Source organism: Danio rerio, chromosome 13 (genome assembly GCF_052040795.2).
Source record: "Danio rerio strain M-AB ecotype USA chromosome 13, GRCz13ab, whole genome shotgun sequence".
In the NCBI taxonomy this organism is placed as follows: domain Eukaryota; kingdom Metazoa; phylum Chordata; class Actinopteri; order Cypriniformes; family Danionidae; genus Danio; species Danio rerio.
The window spans coordinates 26755653-26772866 of NC_141033.1; the positions used below are offsets into that span (position 1 = coordinate 26755653).

Here is a 17214-nt window from a genome sequence, read left to right on the forward strand (position 1 = left end):
GCGTGTCTTTTATGGCAGGCAGAAGGTGGAAGTCAAGTCCCTTGCCTTGATAAGGTGATCCAGGGGCCCTTCAGTGTGTTATCATCATCTGGGTTGCATTCCACGCATAAATACCTATTATGGTTTTCAGGGATAATCGCAGTGATAACAGGAATTAAAACAAAATGTAAAAACCTAGTGGTTAATTTGGTTAATGATTTATGAATAACTTTCAAGACTCAGTTTATGAGTCAAGCGAATTTATTCATTTATTTTATTAAAATAATTTTAAAGAGATTAAAATTGTATTTTCATTAAACAGATGCAATTATGAGGTGAAAATTGTTTAAATTGTAACTAAATGCTAAACTAGTAAAAAAATGTACAATTAGTAAAGAAATATAAGAACAATTAGTCATGACAGAACATGTTTTTTTTAGTTTATTGTAACTTATTAAACTAAGTTAATCATGTTCTAGAACATAGCGTTCTAGAACATAGAAGAACATAGCAGCAAATGTGAAGAACATGTGAAGAACATAGCAGCAAATATTTAAACTTACAATAAATTAAGGCTGCACAGTGATCCTTATTCTTTGAACGTGTCATCAAATATTTTAAATATGTATTTAATATATAGATAGAGACAGAAAAAGAGAAATAAAAATAAAATATCATGAACACCATCCAGTAAATCTGCCTGGAAAACTGGCAGTAAATGAGCAGTGAACAGATGGTAGCCTACAAAATTTCTCTTGTGTCTAAAATAGAAAACGCACGTCTTAAAATTCGGACTACCCACACAATTCACCTACATGACTTTCTTTACGATGTGTATTTATTTGTGAAGGCTTTTTACAGCATTATTCATACAGTGTTAGGAGATATAAATAAATTATTGTACATACATTAACGTCTTACAAAATAACTACATTAAAATTTTTTCTAAATTTTCATCACTGAAATTATCATTTCAATCTCGTTGGTGAAAATTTCATTCAGAATCTACTTCAGCAACACTGTTATATCAAACTGTTTGTGAACAAAGCGTACTCTCTTACAGATATAATACACTAATACGGTGGAGCACCATGTGGAGAAGGCTGGTGTTGGTATCAGCACCGCCCAGCTCCTTATACAGGCCACACTTGGGCCTGCAGTGATGACTGTCAAACCGTAAATGGACAGTCCTGCTCACTATGACCCTGCAGGACAGGGGGAGACACGCCGCTTCTCTAGGAAATCACCCCTCACTTACCCTGCCAGTGCCTAATATGGTTGAAGAATGAGGAAAAACTCCAACCGAACATACAGATATCCTCAATTGTACACATGGCGACAAACGCGGTGAGTATATAAAGTGCCGGTGCCTCAGGCAGTTTGTGACTGGATCCACCAGCGGTTGTTCTGCACTGAGCTTCAGCAGAGAAAGGTAAGAGGACGTGGTTAAACGCATGCAATACTGGTATATGGTAGTTAAGTTGACTTTATTAGATTTAAGGCTAGTTAGATTGGTTTATTTAGTGACAGTAGGCTAACAGGATTTCATGGTAATCTGGAATAAATGATAGCCTTAATTAATTCATTATTTAAAAGCATGTATAATAGTTTTTTATGTTGTCGTTGTCTGTGTTGTTAATTTAAGTAATAATCATATTTTAGGATAACAGATTTGTCAGCTAAGGCTACTTTCTCATTACATTCATTCAGTCATCCTTAATTTACTCATAAATTGTAAAGTAAACTCTAAAGAATGCTTACAAAATTACTATTATTTACTACACTGTAAGAAATGTTATTTGCCTTAAAATTTTAAGCTAAATCAAATTAACATTATAAGTCAATTAAACATATATTGAGTTAAACTGACTTAAAACTACTTGCATAACTTATAAAAATAAGTTAGAACATGATTAACTTAGTTTAATAAGTTACAATAAACTAAAAAAACGTGCTGTCATGACTAATTGTTCTTATATTTCTTTACTAATTGTAAATTTTTTACTAGTTTAGCATTTAGTTACCTCATAATTGCATCTGTTTAATGAAAAAACAATTTTAATCTCTTTAAAATTATTTTAATAAAATTAATGAATAAATTTGTTTGACTCATAAACTGAGTCTTGAAAGTTATTCATAAATCATACAACCAAAAATACAGAAGTACAAAATAGTATAACAAGTAAGGTGGATTAAAGCAAAGGTTAAATTCAAATGTTAAAACAAGTATAAACTGACAAATGTGTGTTGCTGTAAAATATTTGTTTTATTTCAGATATGCAGTCATTCACCTTTCATTAGTAATGAATGATAATCATTTAGAAACTTTAACTTAAAATGAGTCATGAAACCGACACAAGTACAACAGATAGAAAATATTTTGGCAAGGTAAATAGATGGAAACAAAGATGAAATTGAAAAGTGAACTGCAGAATCACTTTTCAGTCTTAATTCAATATCTTTGCATTAAACTGCACCTAATCCAATCCTTCTCAATATTAATTTGTTAAACCAGAAAAACAGCTCTATAAGGCCATTTCATATTCATTTATTATTTAATCAAAATTATTTAATTAAAATCAATTAATAAATTTTACATATGATTTTTAAAAACGTGCTCTAATTCCAACTATGAGTAATTGAAACACAAAGACACATATTTGCCAATCAAAGCAAAAAAAAAAATGTTAAAAAATTATCTGAGCGTGTACTGAGACAGCATCTTGCCTTTCAGAATACATCAAGATGTGTGACGACGACGAGACTACCGCCCTTGTGTGCGACAACGGTTCCGGCCTGGTGAAGGCTGGCTTTGCTGGTGATGATGCCCCCAGAGCCGTCTTCCCCTCCATCGTTGGTCGCCCCCGTCACCAGGTATGTTCTGCTGCATTTTCCTCTTTAACACAGTAAGCTTAATCTAAATATCATGACAATTAAAAATCCAAATTTTCTTCTTGCAGGGTGTCATGGTGGGTATGGGTCAGAAGGACTCATACGTAGGAGATGAAGCTCAGAGCAAGAGGGGTATCCTCACTCTGAAATATCCCATCGAGCACGGCATCATTACCAACTGGGACGACATGGAGAAGATCTGGCACCACACCTTCTACAATGAGCTCCGTGTTGCCCCAGAAGAGCACCCAACTCTGCTGACTGAGGCCCCTCTGAACCCCAAGGCTAACCGTGAGAAGATGACCCAGATCATGTTTGAGACCTTCAACGTCCCAGCCATGTATGTGGCCATTCAGGCTGTGCTGTCCCTCTACGCTTCTGGCCGTACCACTGGTGAGAGGAACTTTAACACCTAAAAGATCAAATGCTGCTAATATATATGGGTAAGACCCAATATGTTTTACTGGATTCTGACCATTTTTTATTCTGCATTTAAGGTATCGTGCTGGACTCTGGTGATGGTGTGTCCCACAATGTCCCCATCTATGAGGGTTATGCTCTGCCACACGCCATCATGCGTTTGGATCTGGCTGGTCGTGATCTTACCGACTACCTCATGAAGATCTTGACTGAGCGCGGTTATTCTTTCGTCACAACCGGTAGGAATTTCAGTCATTTCTGTGTTATATTAAAAGTGATGTTGTTTTATTTCATCAAATGAAATTTGGGTGCATATACACCACCTTTCAAAGGTTTTTAATGCAAGAAAAACACATTTATTTTTCAGTATGGATCAATTCAATTGAACAAACCATTGAAACAAAACATTTAATTTTAATTCAATCAAATTGTTTTTCAACTTTCTCCTTAAAGAATTCTGAAAATAACATGATTATTTTAAATTGTAATAATATTTTTATTGTAGCACTCTTATTTTACTGTATATTTCAATAAAAAAACCTACCTAAAGTTATAGTAGACTTTTAAAGTACAGTACAGTAGAGTATTTTGGCCAATATTTTCATGTTTTACAGTACATAACCTTTGATGTCATCTAACACTGAGTTAAAGTTGATCCTAAATAATTTTAAAGTTGTTTTTTTTATAGTTTTTGCTCTGTTAAATGTAATTTTTAGCAAAACTCAAAATGAAAATAGATTTTTTTATACATTTCATAATACTTGCTTGATGCCTAAATTTAATTATAACAATTAAAATGACAAATTTTAGTCAATTATTATTATTATTATTATTTAAAATCTAATAATGCAAATAATTATCAGGCCATGTATCAGCTATCATTAATAATATAGTATTAGTAATCAACAAAACTTTCGATCTATCTGTCTGTCTGTCTATTTATCTATCTAAACATTAAAATTATCACGATCCTATCATAACTCTGGTCTGTACACTATTTGTGATTTGTGTTATGTTGGCAACTGGCTCACCTACACCTCTGTTTTCCAGCTGAGCGTGAGATTGTGCGTGACATCAAGGAGAAGCTGTGCTATGTGGCTCTGGACTTTGAGAATGAGATGGCCACTGCTGCCTCTTCCTCCTCCCTGGAGAAGAGCTACGAGCTGCCCGACGGCCAAGTCATCACCATTGGAAATGAGCGTTTCCGCTGCCCAGAGACCCTCTTCCAGCCTTCCTTCATTGGTGAGTAAAGAAAAACCTTACTCGAACATCTGTTTGTTTTTTCGTAAGAACTATACCATTTCATTAACACAGTGTTTGTGAACAGGCATGGAGTCTGCTGGCATCCATGAAACCGCCTACAACAGCATCATGAAGTGCGACATTGACATCAGGAAGGATCTGTATGCCAACAATGTCTTGTCTGGTGGTACCACCATGTACCCAGGTATTGCTGACCGTATGCAGAAGGAGATCACCGCTCTGGCCCCCAGCACAATGAAGATCAAGGTAATGTATTTATGCTTGTCCTTTTAACACTAGAACTGCCAAGCCAGACCTTTTACAGGTTTCACATTGAAATAAAACACACATAACTTTCTTACATGTGTGTATATTTTATTCTAGCATTGTTATTTTATTAAAATTACAAAAACACACAAAAGTATCTCTACATCAAATTGATACACCTTATATATTTTGTAAGCATTCATAACTGTTTTACTGTTCATTGAAACATTCTTTTTATTTTCTAAAAAAAAAAAACAGAATATTATTCTACTTCAAATTAGTATCTGTAATTAGCAGATTATTGTGTTTGTTATCTAATACATTCTCTGATGCATTAGAGTACAAGTTTAGTGTCCTAATATTTGTTAATATTGCTCCAAACCGAACCGATCAGTTTAATCATGAATTTTTATTTCAGTTGTGGCTGCATAGTATTGTTTATAATACAGGGTTTTTTGTTTTTTGTTTATAATACAGGTTTTTTTTTTTTTGAAGACTTTTTAAAGACCCTTTTAAGACCATTATGAATGAAATTTTACACGTGTATGAAGCTAAACACTTAGGATTTTTTGCAATGGCCCAGTTGGGCCAATGGAATTTGTATTTTGCTTGCCAAAAAATAAATAAAAATCTAAATGTAGTTATTTCAAAGTCACATATTTTAATGTCAATATTTTTTCAACGTTTTTTAACCGAATACATTTCTGTTATGAAATCTTAAGTAGTTTTTGTATAATTGGAAGGTCATATAAAGGCATATATTGGCATTGTTGTCATAAGGATTTATTTAAATGTTTATAGTTTTCTTTTCCTGATTAGGGAATTAAATTTAGAGGTTTTTCTGTAAAAATGTCTAAAAGCTGTTGTGATTTTATGTCTTTGCAATAAAAAATAAGTTTTATTTAGATGAATTGTTGATAATTGGTTGTGTGTAGACCCAACTGGGTAGCTTTAGTTAGACAAAAAAAATTAAGACTTTTTAAAATGATTTAAGACCTACAACATAACATTTTTGTAAATTTATTATTTTTTCATTATTTATTATTGTTTTAAGGGCCTAAAATTTAGTTTTTGAAATTTAAGACATTTTAAGACCCCATTTTAAGTGTTTTATAGAATTTTACATGTTTTATAAGATTTACATATTATAATATGGGTATGATTATTATAAATATTACTATATTTACAAATAAATTCACAACAAGTTTTTATCTATTGAAGTATTCAGCTTTAATACATATTTCTTGGCATTTAGGCTTTCAAATACAACATTTTTACAACATTTAAAAAAAACTTTTCCTTTCTCTTAACAGTTGGACAATAAGCGATTATACAATTAAATATTGCAAATGAAATAGTCAAATATAAAGAAGGTAGAAGCTTCAAATTTAAAAATTACCAGAAAATGGCATTTGGCACAGTCTTATTATAGAATTCTTGTAGTTCTAATGTAAACACGTTTACGTTCCTCATTGATATAACAACTAACCTGCTCATACTTCTCTTTTTTTCCCTCCCAGATCATCGCCCCACCTGAGCGTAAATACTCCGTATGGATCGGTGGCTCCATCTTGGCTTCCCTGTCCACCTTCCAGCAGATGTGGATCACCAAGCAGGAATACGATGAGGCAGGTCCCAGCATTGTCCACCGCAAGTGCTTCTAAATTCATCGGCTGCATCCGTCTTCTGTGGATCACACAATAATGGAGAATACATTCAGAATTATGGGACAGCTTTGGGACAGATTTATACATGTTATTCGATGAACATACCCTTGAGTAACAAGCAGGAACAGGACGAGGCAGGACCAGCACTGTCCAAGCAATCAATCACACAATCAACATCCAGAAGACCATTAAACCATGATATCCATCATGAGACTGTAATCTGTACATAAATAGTCATTAATTTATTAAAGTCCATCATTTAGATTTTTGTGACGCATATGTGTTAATAAATTGTTCAGATTGAAAAAAATTGTTTCGCAATGAGTGTTGCTGGAAAAGAAACTGTTGCTTTCTAACTCGAAAAAAGTATCTCTTTTTTTTTTTTTTTTTACTAATTATTATTTAAAACCAAATAGCTAAAGTTAAATACAAAGCAAAGTTTGTATTTAACTTTAAGACATGTTATGGTCAGATACATTTTTAAAACAATAAAAACAATTGAGTTTATCCAAGGAAAAAAATTACTTAAAATTAAATCATATTTATTATGATTTTCGTAAGACATACACTACAATGTCATTCAGTGTAACAGTAATTCATGCACTAAAACTGACATTTAGAAGAAGAAATTTATTAAATGAGTCATTTCAAGGATCACAGTGCAACCACAAAACACTAATTAATTGTCATTTTAAATCTGTCTTCAAACTGCTAGGTATTACCTCAAGTTAATCATTTAAAATAGAATCAAATTCCGTTTAATCGCCTAATCTTTTATATATTATATTAGGTACAGGTCATAAGTGCATTGTTTCTTTTATACATACATATAACTGATATGCTAAACATGGAGGGTTATTTCACATATATTTAGGCATTTTATTTTCACAAAAATTATTTGAAATATTAAATTAGATACTAGTGTTTAATGTGCTTTTCAGGGTATCTGGGGGTAAAAAAAAACTACTAATTTCATAGCCTAATTTTAATATTGTGTTGTTGGTCTTAATTTTATTGTCCATATAAAGCTAAGTCCAATTGGGCCAACACCCATCCAATCACAAGCAATATATTTTAATAAAAGTAAAAAAAAACAACATTTATTTATTAACTGTATTTACTTATTAATATGGTTTAATTATCTTCCTTACAATAACATTTGTTTATAATGTTTTTTGTTAAGGTCATTAAAAAATCTTAAGCATTTAATCATGTGTAAGTCTGAAATTTGATTCATTCAGTCTTAAAATGGTCTTAAAAAGTCTTAAATTTGACTTGATAAAACCTGTAGAAACTGATGTAAAGTCACTTTTGTTTTATTTGATGCAGACATAAAATTCTGACTTCTTTTCTTTGATCCATGATCATTTAACTCGAGTTTCTAAAATAGCTTTCAAGTAATTCTAAAAATACTGAAAGTTGACCTCCATCTGACCTCACTGCAATGTGCTGCATTTGCCTCCTGGTTAAGTCATAACCTAGCCAGAGTGAATAATCAAACAATTCTAAATTAATTTCTTTCAAATAATTATTATAATTTGTTTTTTCTAATAAAGGCACACTATTTCTTTCAGATATTTATTTTGAATTTAAAGCCCACAAATCATTAATCTAATCATGCATGGTTCAAATTCTTTGAGGTCAGACTCAAATGTGATTCTTTGAAGTGGCTTTAAAGCAATTCTTTGTTCCAGTTTTGAGCAAACAGGTTTTGGTCTGGTTTTGTCAAGAGAGTTAATGTTGCTGTTAACATGTTGCAACACTGCAGAAACACCATTTTAGGTTGACATTTTTAACAAAGCATGTTTCATTTTTATAATTATATAGTAAATAATATTATTATACAATCATAGTAAAATTAACATATAATTATAATTAAAAGTCTAATGTTTTTAAATAACTTTGTGTACATAAAATATCAAAATATGGGTACAGAAATATCAGTGTAACCCATGCAAATATATGGATGTGTGTGTCCTAGTGGTTTGAAGGATAGTGGCAAAGTAAAAAGATTGAATTCAATATTATATCGGGGCTGAACTGTGATCCTTAAATAGAATATTTTAATATGCCATCAAATTCCTCTTCTAAATATGCCTGAAAAAAATATTTGATGTATATAAACAATAGTTTCAGTAAATTCCATTTTAATAAGTACCTTCTGGGGCGACACGGTGGCTCAGTGGTTAGCACTCAGTGGTAGCTGGTTTGAATGTTCTCCCCGTGTTCTCATAGGTATCCTTTGGGTGCTTCGGTTTCCACCACATTTCAAAGACATGCAATACATACACATATATATATATATATATATATATATATATATATATATATATGTGTGTGTGTGTGTGTGTGTGTGTGTGTGTGTGTGTGTGAATGGAATAAAACTAACTTGGCTGTAGTGTATGTGTGTGAATGAGTGTGTATGGATGTTTTCCAGTACTGGATTAAGGCTGAAAAAGCATTGGCTGTGTAAAACGTATGCTGGATAAGTCGGCGGTTCATTCAGCTGTGGCGACCACTGATGAATAAAGGGACTAAGCCAAAGGAAAATAAATAAATGAAATGCCCTCTGTAAATTATAGTAAAAATGAATGTTTATGCTCAGCAAAAATTATAAGCAAATATATCTAAAATGTAAACAAGCTATGCTAATTTTATCCTTATGTCCCTTTTCATCTGTGAGATGTGAGTGTGTGTGTACCTTTTGTAAAAAAAATGTCGCTATGGTTACTTTCCCATATCTGTTGAAAAAATATCAAATGTATTTCACATTTATAAGCACACAAAAACATTACTTTTTTTAGTCCAACCTTTTTCTTTGACCCCCAAGTGAGTTTTCACCCTGTAAAACAACACCTGTTGATGCCTTCGAGTGATTTCCAACGTCTTCACCACAGGGCGGAGCTACAACCGTGTTTTTACAACGCAAGCCTGACGTCTGCAGACACCAAGCGCCATCTGTTTACCTTCTCGTCCTTGCCTTAATCAAAACGGTAAGTCCATTTATGATCGAAAATACGTGTTGACAGATGTTTATGACGCCCATCTTCATTCACTTTGCCTCTGCCGACTGCTGTCACGTGAACATTCGCTTTAAACACTACTCGACGACGTAGCAGCAGCGATATCAATGTAACCACAAGACCGCACGACTTTTGTTTGCATTTAGATAACGAGTACTTTGTGTCAAAACGCTGATGTTTAACATTCGCTTCTTGCAGTGTGCACAGAAAAGCTCTTTCGGTTTATCTGTACAGTCGTTCTGTTGATGGCAATGCATTATTATGACATCTATATCAATCTCTCTAAATTCGTGCGTTTTGTTTTTAGTGAAATTTATAAGTGCGGTCATGTTTTTCCTCACCTTCTAAACCCTAATATGCAAATGCGTTAAGCGGTTCAGAGACCCCTGAGGTGACGCCATGGTTTAAGTAGGCGTATCCGAGAAGGAGGCGTGCAGACTCACAGCTGGCCAGCGATTGGCTTTCGTTTGCATATTACAATTCTGTTGCCATAGCAATTTGGTTTAAATGTCTGGCGCGAGAGATGGGGCGGATCCGGAATAGACTTGCATAATTAGCTTGTTACTTCTCTACAATGTAACAAGTCTGTTTTTTTCTTTGCAGTCGGACGACAAGTCAATATGGTGACCAAGCGAATTAGGTCGGAATACATGAAGAAATTTAAAGACCCGAAATGGGATACTTACGCAAAGTGTTATGAGGATTTGCTGAAGTACAGACTGTCAAGGCGGCTGCTGGAGCAGGCGCACAAGCCGTGGTTTTGGGGTGAATGGGGGAGCGAGACTGCTTCAAGTGGTAAATCTACTCCTCTGAGTCGGAATAAAGTTGAACCTTTGAAGACTCTTGATGAGAAACCTGAGCGATCTGCTTGTGTGACTCCAGAACCAGCAGCTGAAGCAGAAACACAGGCCGCAGAAGTGCAGGACAGAGAGCATGCAGACAACAGTGAGTGCTGCTGACACGCGCACACACACACACACACACACACACACACACACACACACACACACACACACACACACACTCACTCACTCACTCACTCACTCACTCACTCACTCACTCACTCACTCACTCACTCACTCACTCACTCACTCACTCACTCACTCACTCACTCACTCACTCACTCACTCACTCACTCACTCACTCACTCTCTCTGTCAGCTTATATTTTGTGTTATACACTGACTATTACAGTGTTGTTATTGATATCTTATATGTAGTTTGTTTTATAGTTCTAAAATAAAGTATATTGTGTATGCATAAGGGTCTGTTCATATTTATCTGTAGGTACCTCTTAATAATTAATTTTATTTTTATGTTATATACAAACAAATATTTATATTTTGTTATAACACAAAATTTTGTGTTAGGAAAACTAGATTTAAATGGATTTATTAAACATTAATTATAATAATAGGAAGTTACAGCTACAATGCCATTAAATATTTGCATTGATTTTATTGCTAAATTGAAATAAAGCTGTAAAGTGTATAAATATGGAAAACTTGCTATTATAGATAAGTGAAATAAAATACAAAAAGTAAAACGTGTACAATGTAAACTCTAATAAGTTGAGACTACTCAAATGATTTGGGGAAGTTTGTTTGAGTAATGGGAAATCCACAACTCAAGTAATTGAGTTGACCAAATGTGGTCTCTTCATTGAATTAGCCTAAATGTTAAGTACAGATAACTTAAAATGGCTAATAGACCAAACTTCCACATTTTCAGCTTTTATATTCTTTACTTACTCCCAAGGTCATTTATATCGAAGGTGATATCTAGCTGCACCATGTTGGTGTTTTGTAACATCTAATTTTGGGATGTTAGCCCAATGCTCAACCTGGAGGACCAGAACATACACATATAAACTACAGACAATTTAGCTTACCCAATTTACCTATAGCGCATGTCTTTAGACTTGTGGGGGAAACCGGAGCACCTTGAAGAAAACCCTCGTGAACCAGGAGGCGACCATGCAAACTCCACACAGAAATGCCAACTGACCCAGTGACTTTCTTGCTGTGAGGCAACAGCGCTACTACCCACTGCGCCACCGTGTCGCATGTATATAAGCATTTAAATATCTACATATTAATTTTACTTTACTCTTTTGTCAGATGGGTTCAGGTAGTGCCTCTGTCCTGCTGCGCTTCAGCAAAATTCAGCATCACAAGCAAAATGACCACCTTGTGTCATATAACATATATCGACCAATCAGTGTAGTTGTCAAGGCAGAATCAATCATTTTAAACAGAGACATGGAGAATTGTTTAAAGAAATTAAAATGTTAAGTTTAGAGAATTTAAAATATTAATTAAAAGTTTTTTGCTGCCTAATGACTAACGCATCTGTTTAAGTTTTCACGCCAAAACATGGTATTTTAAGTGATGTCAGGTTATATTAATTTAATATATTTAGTAATGACAACAGCGGGGTTTGCAATGTAATAAGAAACAATATAGTGAATATTATGTTATATATATATATATATATATATATATATATATATATATATATATACACACAGTATGGTGCCGTTGTAACATTATTCAAGTATAATGTAAGTATTTTTTTCTGAATATTCTAATATTTCTAATATGTATTACACTGAAATACTTTAATTAATAATAATGAGATTAATAAGAGATTTCTAAAACTGTTTTATTGTATTTTGTATATAATACTTGTGTATTTGCGGTTGTAATAAAAAAATATTTTTATTATTAATATTTTACAGCTATTATGCAATAGGTACTTGGGAAATGTATGAAATACAGGGACAAATATTTAGTTTATATTCAACCCACTGATGTTAAAATGTATAACAGAGTGCCTTTTTCGTAATAAACTAATTACATCTGGACAATTGATCATAATTTGAAAAGTCATTCTCAAAATATTATAGCAAGACATAAAGGCACTAAAGTCTGCGCAACTTAACTAAAATGACTCAAAATCCTTTTAAACCAGAGTAATTCCACTCCGATCTCTGTCTTCCATCAACAGATTTAGTTCCCTGTGATGCTGAGGTGGCTCATCCAGAAGGAGAGGAAGTAAGAGGCAAAGAACGCTCTCCTGCTGTCAACCCAGACTCTGACACACAGATCCATAACATGCCAAAGAGCAAACGCCGCTCTTCACACAAGTACACAAGATCAAAGGTCAAACCTCAGGCCCCCAAAGACCCCGACAAAGAGAACCGTCACCCGTTTGCCCTGTATGGAGCAGGAGAGAAGCAGACTGACATGGCTTCAAAGAAAACACATAATGTGGGTCCTGCAGCTTCAACCGCAGAGGTGAGTCGGGGTGATTTCAAAAGGCATAGTGTATAATGAGAGTTTCTTGAACTGTCTGGAAAATGACTACTAGAATAAAGAAAATAAATAGTTCTTTTAGATCAGTGTTTCTCAATCCCAGTCCTTGCGGTCAACTACACTACACATTTCGTATGTTTATCTTTTCCTGTCAGACATTTGTTATAATTCAAGTGCAAAGTCCTCAGGATAGGCTGAAGTGATTTCAGTTTGAATCAGAATTGGAAAGAGCTTTATTGCCAGGTATATTCACACATACGAGAAATTTGTTTTCATGACAGAGCTTCAGTGCAACAGAATTACAGAGACAGGACAAAAAAAAACATAATAAATATATTTTAAAAACAGAATTTAGTAGTGAATGCAAATATACAAATTGACAAGTGTATGTACAGGTATATTACTATACACAGCGTTGTATGTACAGCTGTTATGTGCAAATTGGCATGTAAAGTATGTTGTTTCATAAGTGTACAGTATATGTGTATAAAAGTGTTTAGCAAGTAGTGATGTTTGTTCCACAATTATTATCATCAAGTGTTCATGAGATGGATTGCCTGAGGGAAGAAACTGTTTCTGTGTCGGGCTGTTCTGGTGCGCAGTGCTCTGTAGCGTCGACCAGAAGGTAAAAGTTCAGAGGCAGTGTGCTGGGTGTGAGGGGTCCAGAGTGATTTTGGCAGCCCTTCTGCTTGCTCTGGATAAGTACAGTTCTTGGAGAGTAAGGAGGGTTGCACCAATGATTCTCTCAGCAGTCCGAACTATTCAATGAAGTCTTCGGAGGTTGGATTTGGTAGCTGAGCTAAACCTAAACCAAACAGTTATTGACGTGCAGAGGACTGATTCAATGATATTAGTCTAGAACTGGTTCAGCAGCTCCTTTGGAAGGTTGAACTTCCTCAGCTGACAAAGAATTAGAGCCTCTGTTGAGCTTTTTTGGCAATGGAGTCAATGTGACAGTTCCACTTCAGGTCCTGAGAGATGGTGGTACCCAGGAACCTGAATGAGTCCACTACTGTCACAATGCTGTCCATGATGCTCAGTGAGGGGAGAGCAGGGGGGTTTCTCCTGAAGTCCACTATCATCTCCACTGTTTTGAGCGTGTGAAGGAAACACTTATGGTTCATTCAAATGACATTTTAGTGGGTTATATGCAAGTTTAATATGCAGTGGTGCCAAACTCTCAGGGTTTTAGTTACAATCCTGCTTCAACATATTTACCTGTAGGTTTCAAACAACCCTGAAGCACTCCGTTATTTTGATCAGGTGTGCTTCATAAGGGTTAAAGCTAAACTATGCAGAACTGAGCTTGACACTCAATGGATTTATTTACAGAGGTGTATTATTTCACACTTCTCTAGTAAGACACTGCAGGCAATACTGTTGTGTAAATCCTTGAACGAATGTTTCAAAGAGACATAAAGATTTCTCATGCTTTAGTAAAGCACAATGAAGGAGAAGGGACTTGAGAAAGAATGCACCCGGTGTAGGGAACATGTCAGTCAGAGCACAGTTCACACTCAGACCTCTTATATTAAGCCTGTTATTCAAATCACCTGGGTTACATGCATAATATGCAGATCGGTGGGATGCGAGGACCAGGATTGAGAAATGCTGTTTTTTTTTTTTAATTTAGATCAATGAATCGTATTGTTCTGATCATTGAAACATTACTTGGTGTAATTTTGCAAGCTAAATTGAGCTGATTAATATTTACTTAGAAAAGGAAAGGATTTTGATGGCTTATATGCTTAACATCCAACCATTTTGCAGTTAGTGAAAGATGAGAGGAGCTCAAAAATAAAAACCCCGTTCCCTACTCAATATTCTCTTTCAGTTTGTAATGCGTCATTATACAGAAATGAAAGCCTGCAACTTATAAGTCTAACAGACTTTAAGTGTTCCTTTTTTTAATCATTTTCATCTTTCTGTCTAGATCCATGAGTCAGCGCTGCGAGCAAAAACCAGACGGGAGGTGGAAAAACAGATAAAGAGATTTGACAAGCAAAGAGCCAGATCTGCTGACTTGGAAAAGAGCAGAAATAAAATCATCCCCGATTTCAATCCCTGGATGACAGAGTACATGCGCTGCTTTTCTGCTCGCTCTCGGTAGTACCAATTCAGATATCGATTTTTTTCCAAACATCCGAGCCCATCTAAACTTCTCAGGCTCCACATGACGACTGGCACATTGGTCCAGTTCACTCGCCGTCTTCCACGATGGAACTCGCAATGATTTAAACTCAGATTATAAGTCAAGGTTTTCAGGCGTTTATTTACATCAATGGATATGATGCATTTACTGGTACATATCAAACATGAAAACACAGTCCATTGATGCTGCAGGACAAACAATCACATGCCCTGATGCGTGAAAGTTGCGTAGATTTACAGGCCACGAGGTTTACCAGTGTCTCTTTACACTCTGAGCCAAACAGCAAATTAAAAAGTGTTCAATAATTGTCAGACGATTATAGAAACTCGATGATGGTGTATTGTAATGTTGTATATTATTGATACTTTGTGTTTATATCAATTCGTATTTAGGATTAATGTAAAGAAATCTGTTTTGCACTTCACTGAAATCAATTGAGCCAACATTTGTGTTGTTAAATAAGCAACACTTTGCTTCATCCATTATATTAATATCTGCTTTTTTTGATATGAGCTTTTCCTTGTACATTTACACCAATGGTGCGTTCCACCTTGTATTATATCAGAATATTATGTAATGTTCAGTATCATTATGTAATGTAAAAAGTCACCGGTATCTGAAGCATGAAACACGCAGCAAAATGACAAATCATGTTTGAATGAGAACATACACAGCAAAAGCAATTCCAGCTGTTTATTAAGCATATTTGTTTCCATTTATTGATGTTATTTAGGTTTTTTAGTAGCACTCAGGTATTTCTTGATGTATTTTGTGTAGTTTAATAATAGGAATGATGAGACTGGGATATTTGTACACTATTTATGTAGGGTTATTGAACAAATTTGGACTTATTTCCACTCACATGATATCTTTAAAGTCAGTTTTGGCTTGTGTTACGTACTGCAGTGTTTCCCAACCACGTTTCCTGGAGGGCCGCCAACACTGCATGTTTTGTATGTCTCCTATGTCCATCACAATACAGGTCTTTCAGTATTTACTAATGAGCTGATGATCTGAATCAGGTGTGTTTGGTTTAGGAGAATTAGAAAATGTGCTGAGGTGGTGGTCGAGGAATGCGGTTGAGAAACACTGACATATAGTATTGACTTTGGTGTACTATTTAAGCCATAATGCTTCATTAAGAAGATGAACATATATTCTGATATGTGATTTGAATTTGAGGGTATTAAAGTTACTAAAACTGATATTTGTTTACATGAGATGGAATAAGTTTTGAAGCGCTTATATTATGAGGATCAAGATAATGGTAGTAAATGTGCCATTATGTTTAGTTTTAACACAATGCTGTTCCGAAGAAGTTACTGATATGTTAAAAAAAATGACAAATGTGTTTGTTTATAATGCGTATTATTGATGTAAAAGTAGTTTTCATGTTCTTTTGTAGTTAAGGACAGCTTGTATACAGACCACCCATTTAAAAAAGACACTCTTTTCTGCCTAATGCACTAAACGTCAGATTTATACATCACAAATTCATTATAACATGCTGTTTTGGATACTGCCTACCTGCCAAAAATAAAAAACTGTTTAAATGTATGCAGATATCTTCTTTGTTCACTTAAACTGATTTTTTTTTTTTTTTTGAGGTAAACTTGACTGTCCAGCAAAGTAAGATTGTACGTTTGACACAAATTACATTTATTTTGCAAACACAGATTTTACATTCAGACTCTAAATTGTACTTTTGATCAGGTAAAATTTGTAATCAGATCTTAATTGTTCAGAGCAATACTACACAGTAGGCCAGTTTGCCTTCTTTCTTTTTTTACTTTTTAAAGCTTATGCAAAACAAAAGATACATCAATATAAGCATGTAGTTCACCTAAAAATGAGTTAGCTATTGATTCACACTACTGCAAGCAATCCAAGATGTGGGTGATGAAAAATTCCTCAATTACAGTATTTGAGTCTTTGTAATTAGTTACTTTACGCCACTGTTTTCAGTTATTGTCCATTTTTTTCTTGAGTAAAACTTTAAAGAAGACTATGCTGAAACTGTGGTTCTCTGAAACATCATCAACATCTACTGGCAATCTTTTTAGAGTCAAAAAATGACAAAATGAGTACATGTGGTACTGTGATGATACATTGATGATTTATAAAAAGAGACAATCAGTCTGTGCTACAATGATTATTGTTCAGTTTCTTACAGACTTTTCATTTCATAAGATCTGAATGTATCATCAAGTGTATTGTTGGTTTAGCTTGAATAGGGTTTTTCGACTGTCGATGTAT

The 17214-nt window shown here is 34.4% G+C and overlaps 2 protein-coding genes across 3 annotated transcripts; both read left to right on the forward strand.

Annotated features, from left to right (window-relative positions):
- The first annotated feature begins 1364 nt into the window (after positions 1 to 1364).
- On the forward strand, positions 1365 to 6777 carry acta1b (actin alpha 1, skeletal muscle b). Its single transcript, NM_214784.2, is given in 7 exon segments — positions 1365 to 1411; positions 2714 to 2853; positions 2940 to 3264; positions 3369 to 3530; positions 4342 to 4533; positions 4619 to 4800; positions 6321 to 6777. Coding segments are annotated over 6 exon segments (1134 nt in total). The 5' UTR covers positions 1365 to 1411; positions 2714 to 2724; the 3' UTR covers positions 6465 to 6777.
- A 2618-nt stretch (positions 6778 to 9395) lies between these two features.
- Positions 9396 to 16515, forward strand: ccsapb (centriole, cilia and spindle-associated protein b). 2 transcript variants are annotated; one of them, XM_087277251.1, is made up of 5 exons: positions 9410 to 9460; positions 10094 to 10285; positions 10373 to 10435; positions 12499 to 12788; positions 14740 to 16515. In XM_087277251.1, the coding sequence occupies exons 2-5, from the start codon at positions 10111 to 10113 to the stop codon at positions 14914 to 14916; spliced, it is 705 nt and encodes a 234-aa protein (XP_087133377.1). In that variant the 5' UTR covers positions 9410 to 9460; positions 10094 to 10110; the 3' UTR covers positions 14917 to 16515.
- Positions 16516 to 17214: the final 699 nt, after the last annotated feature.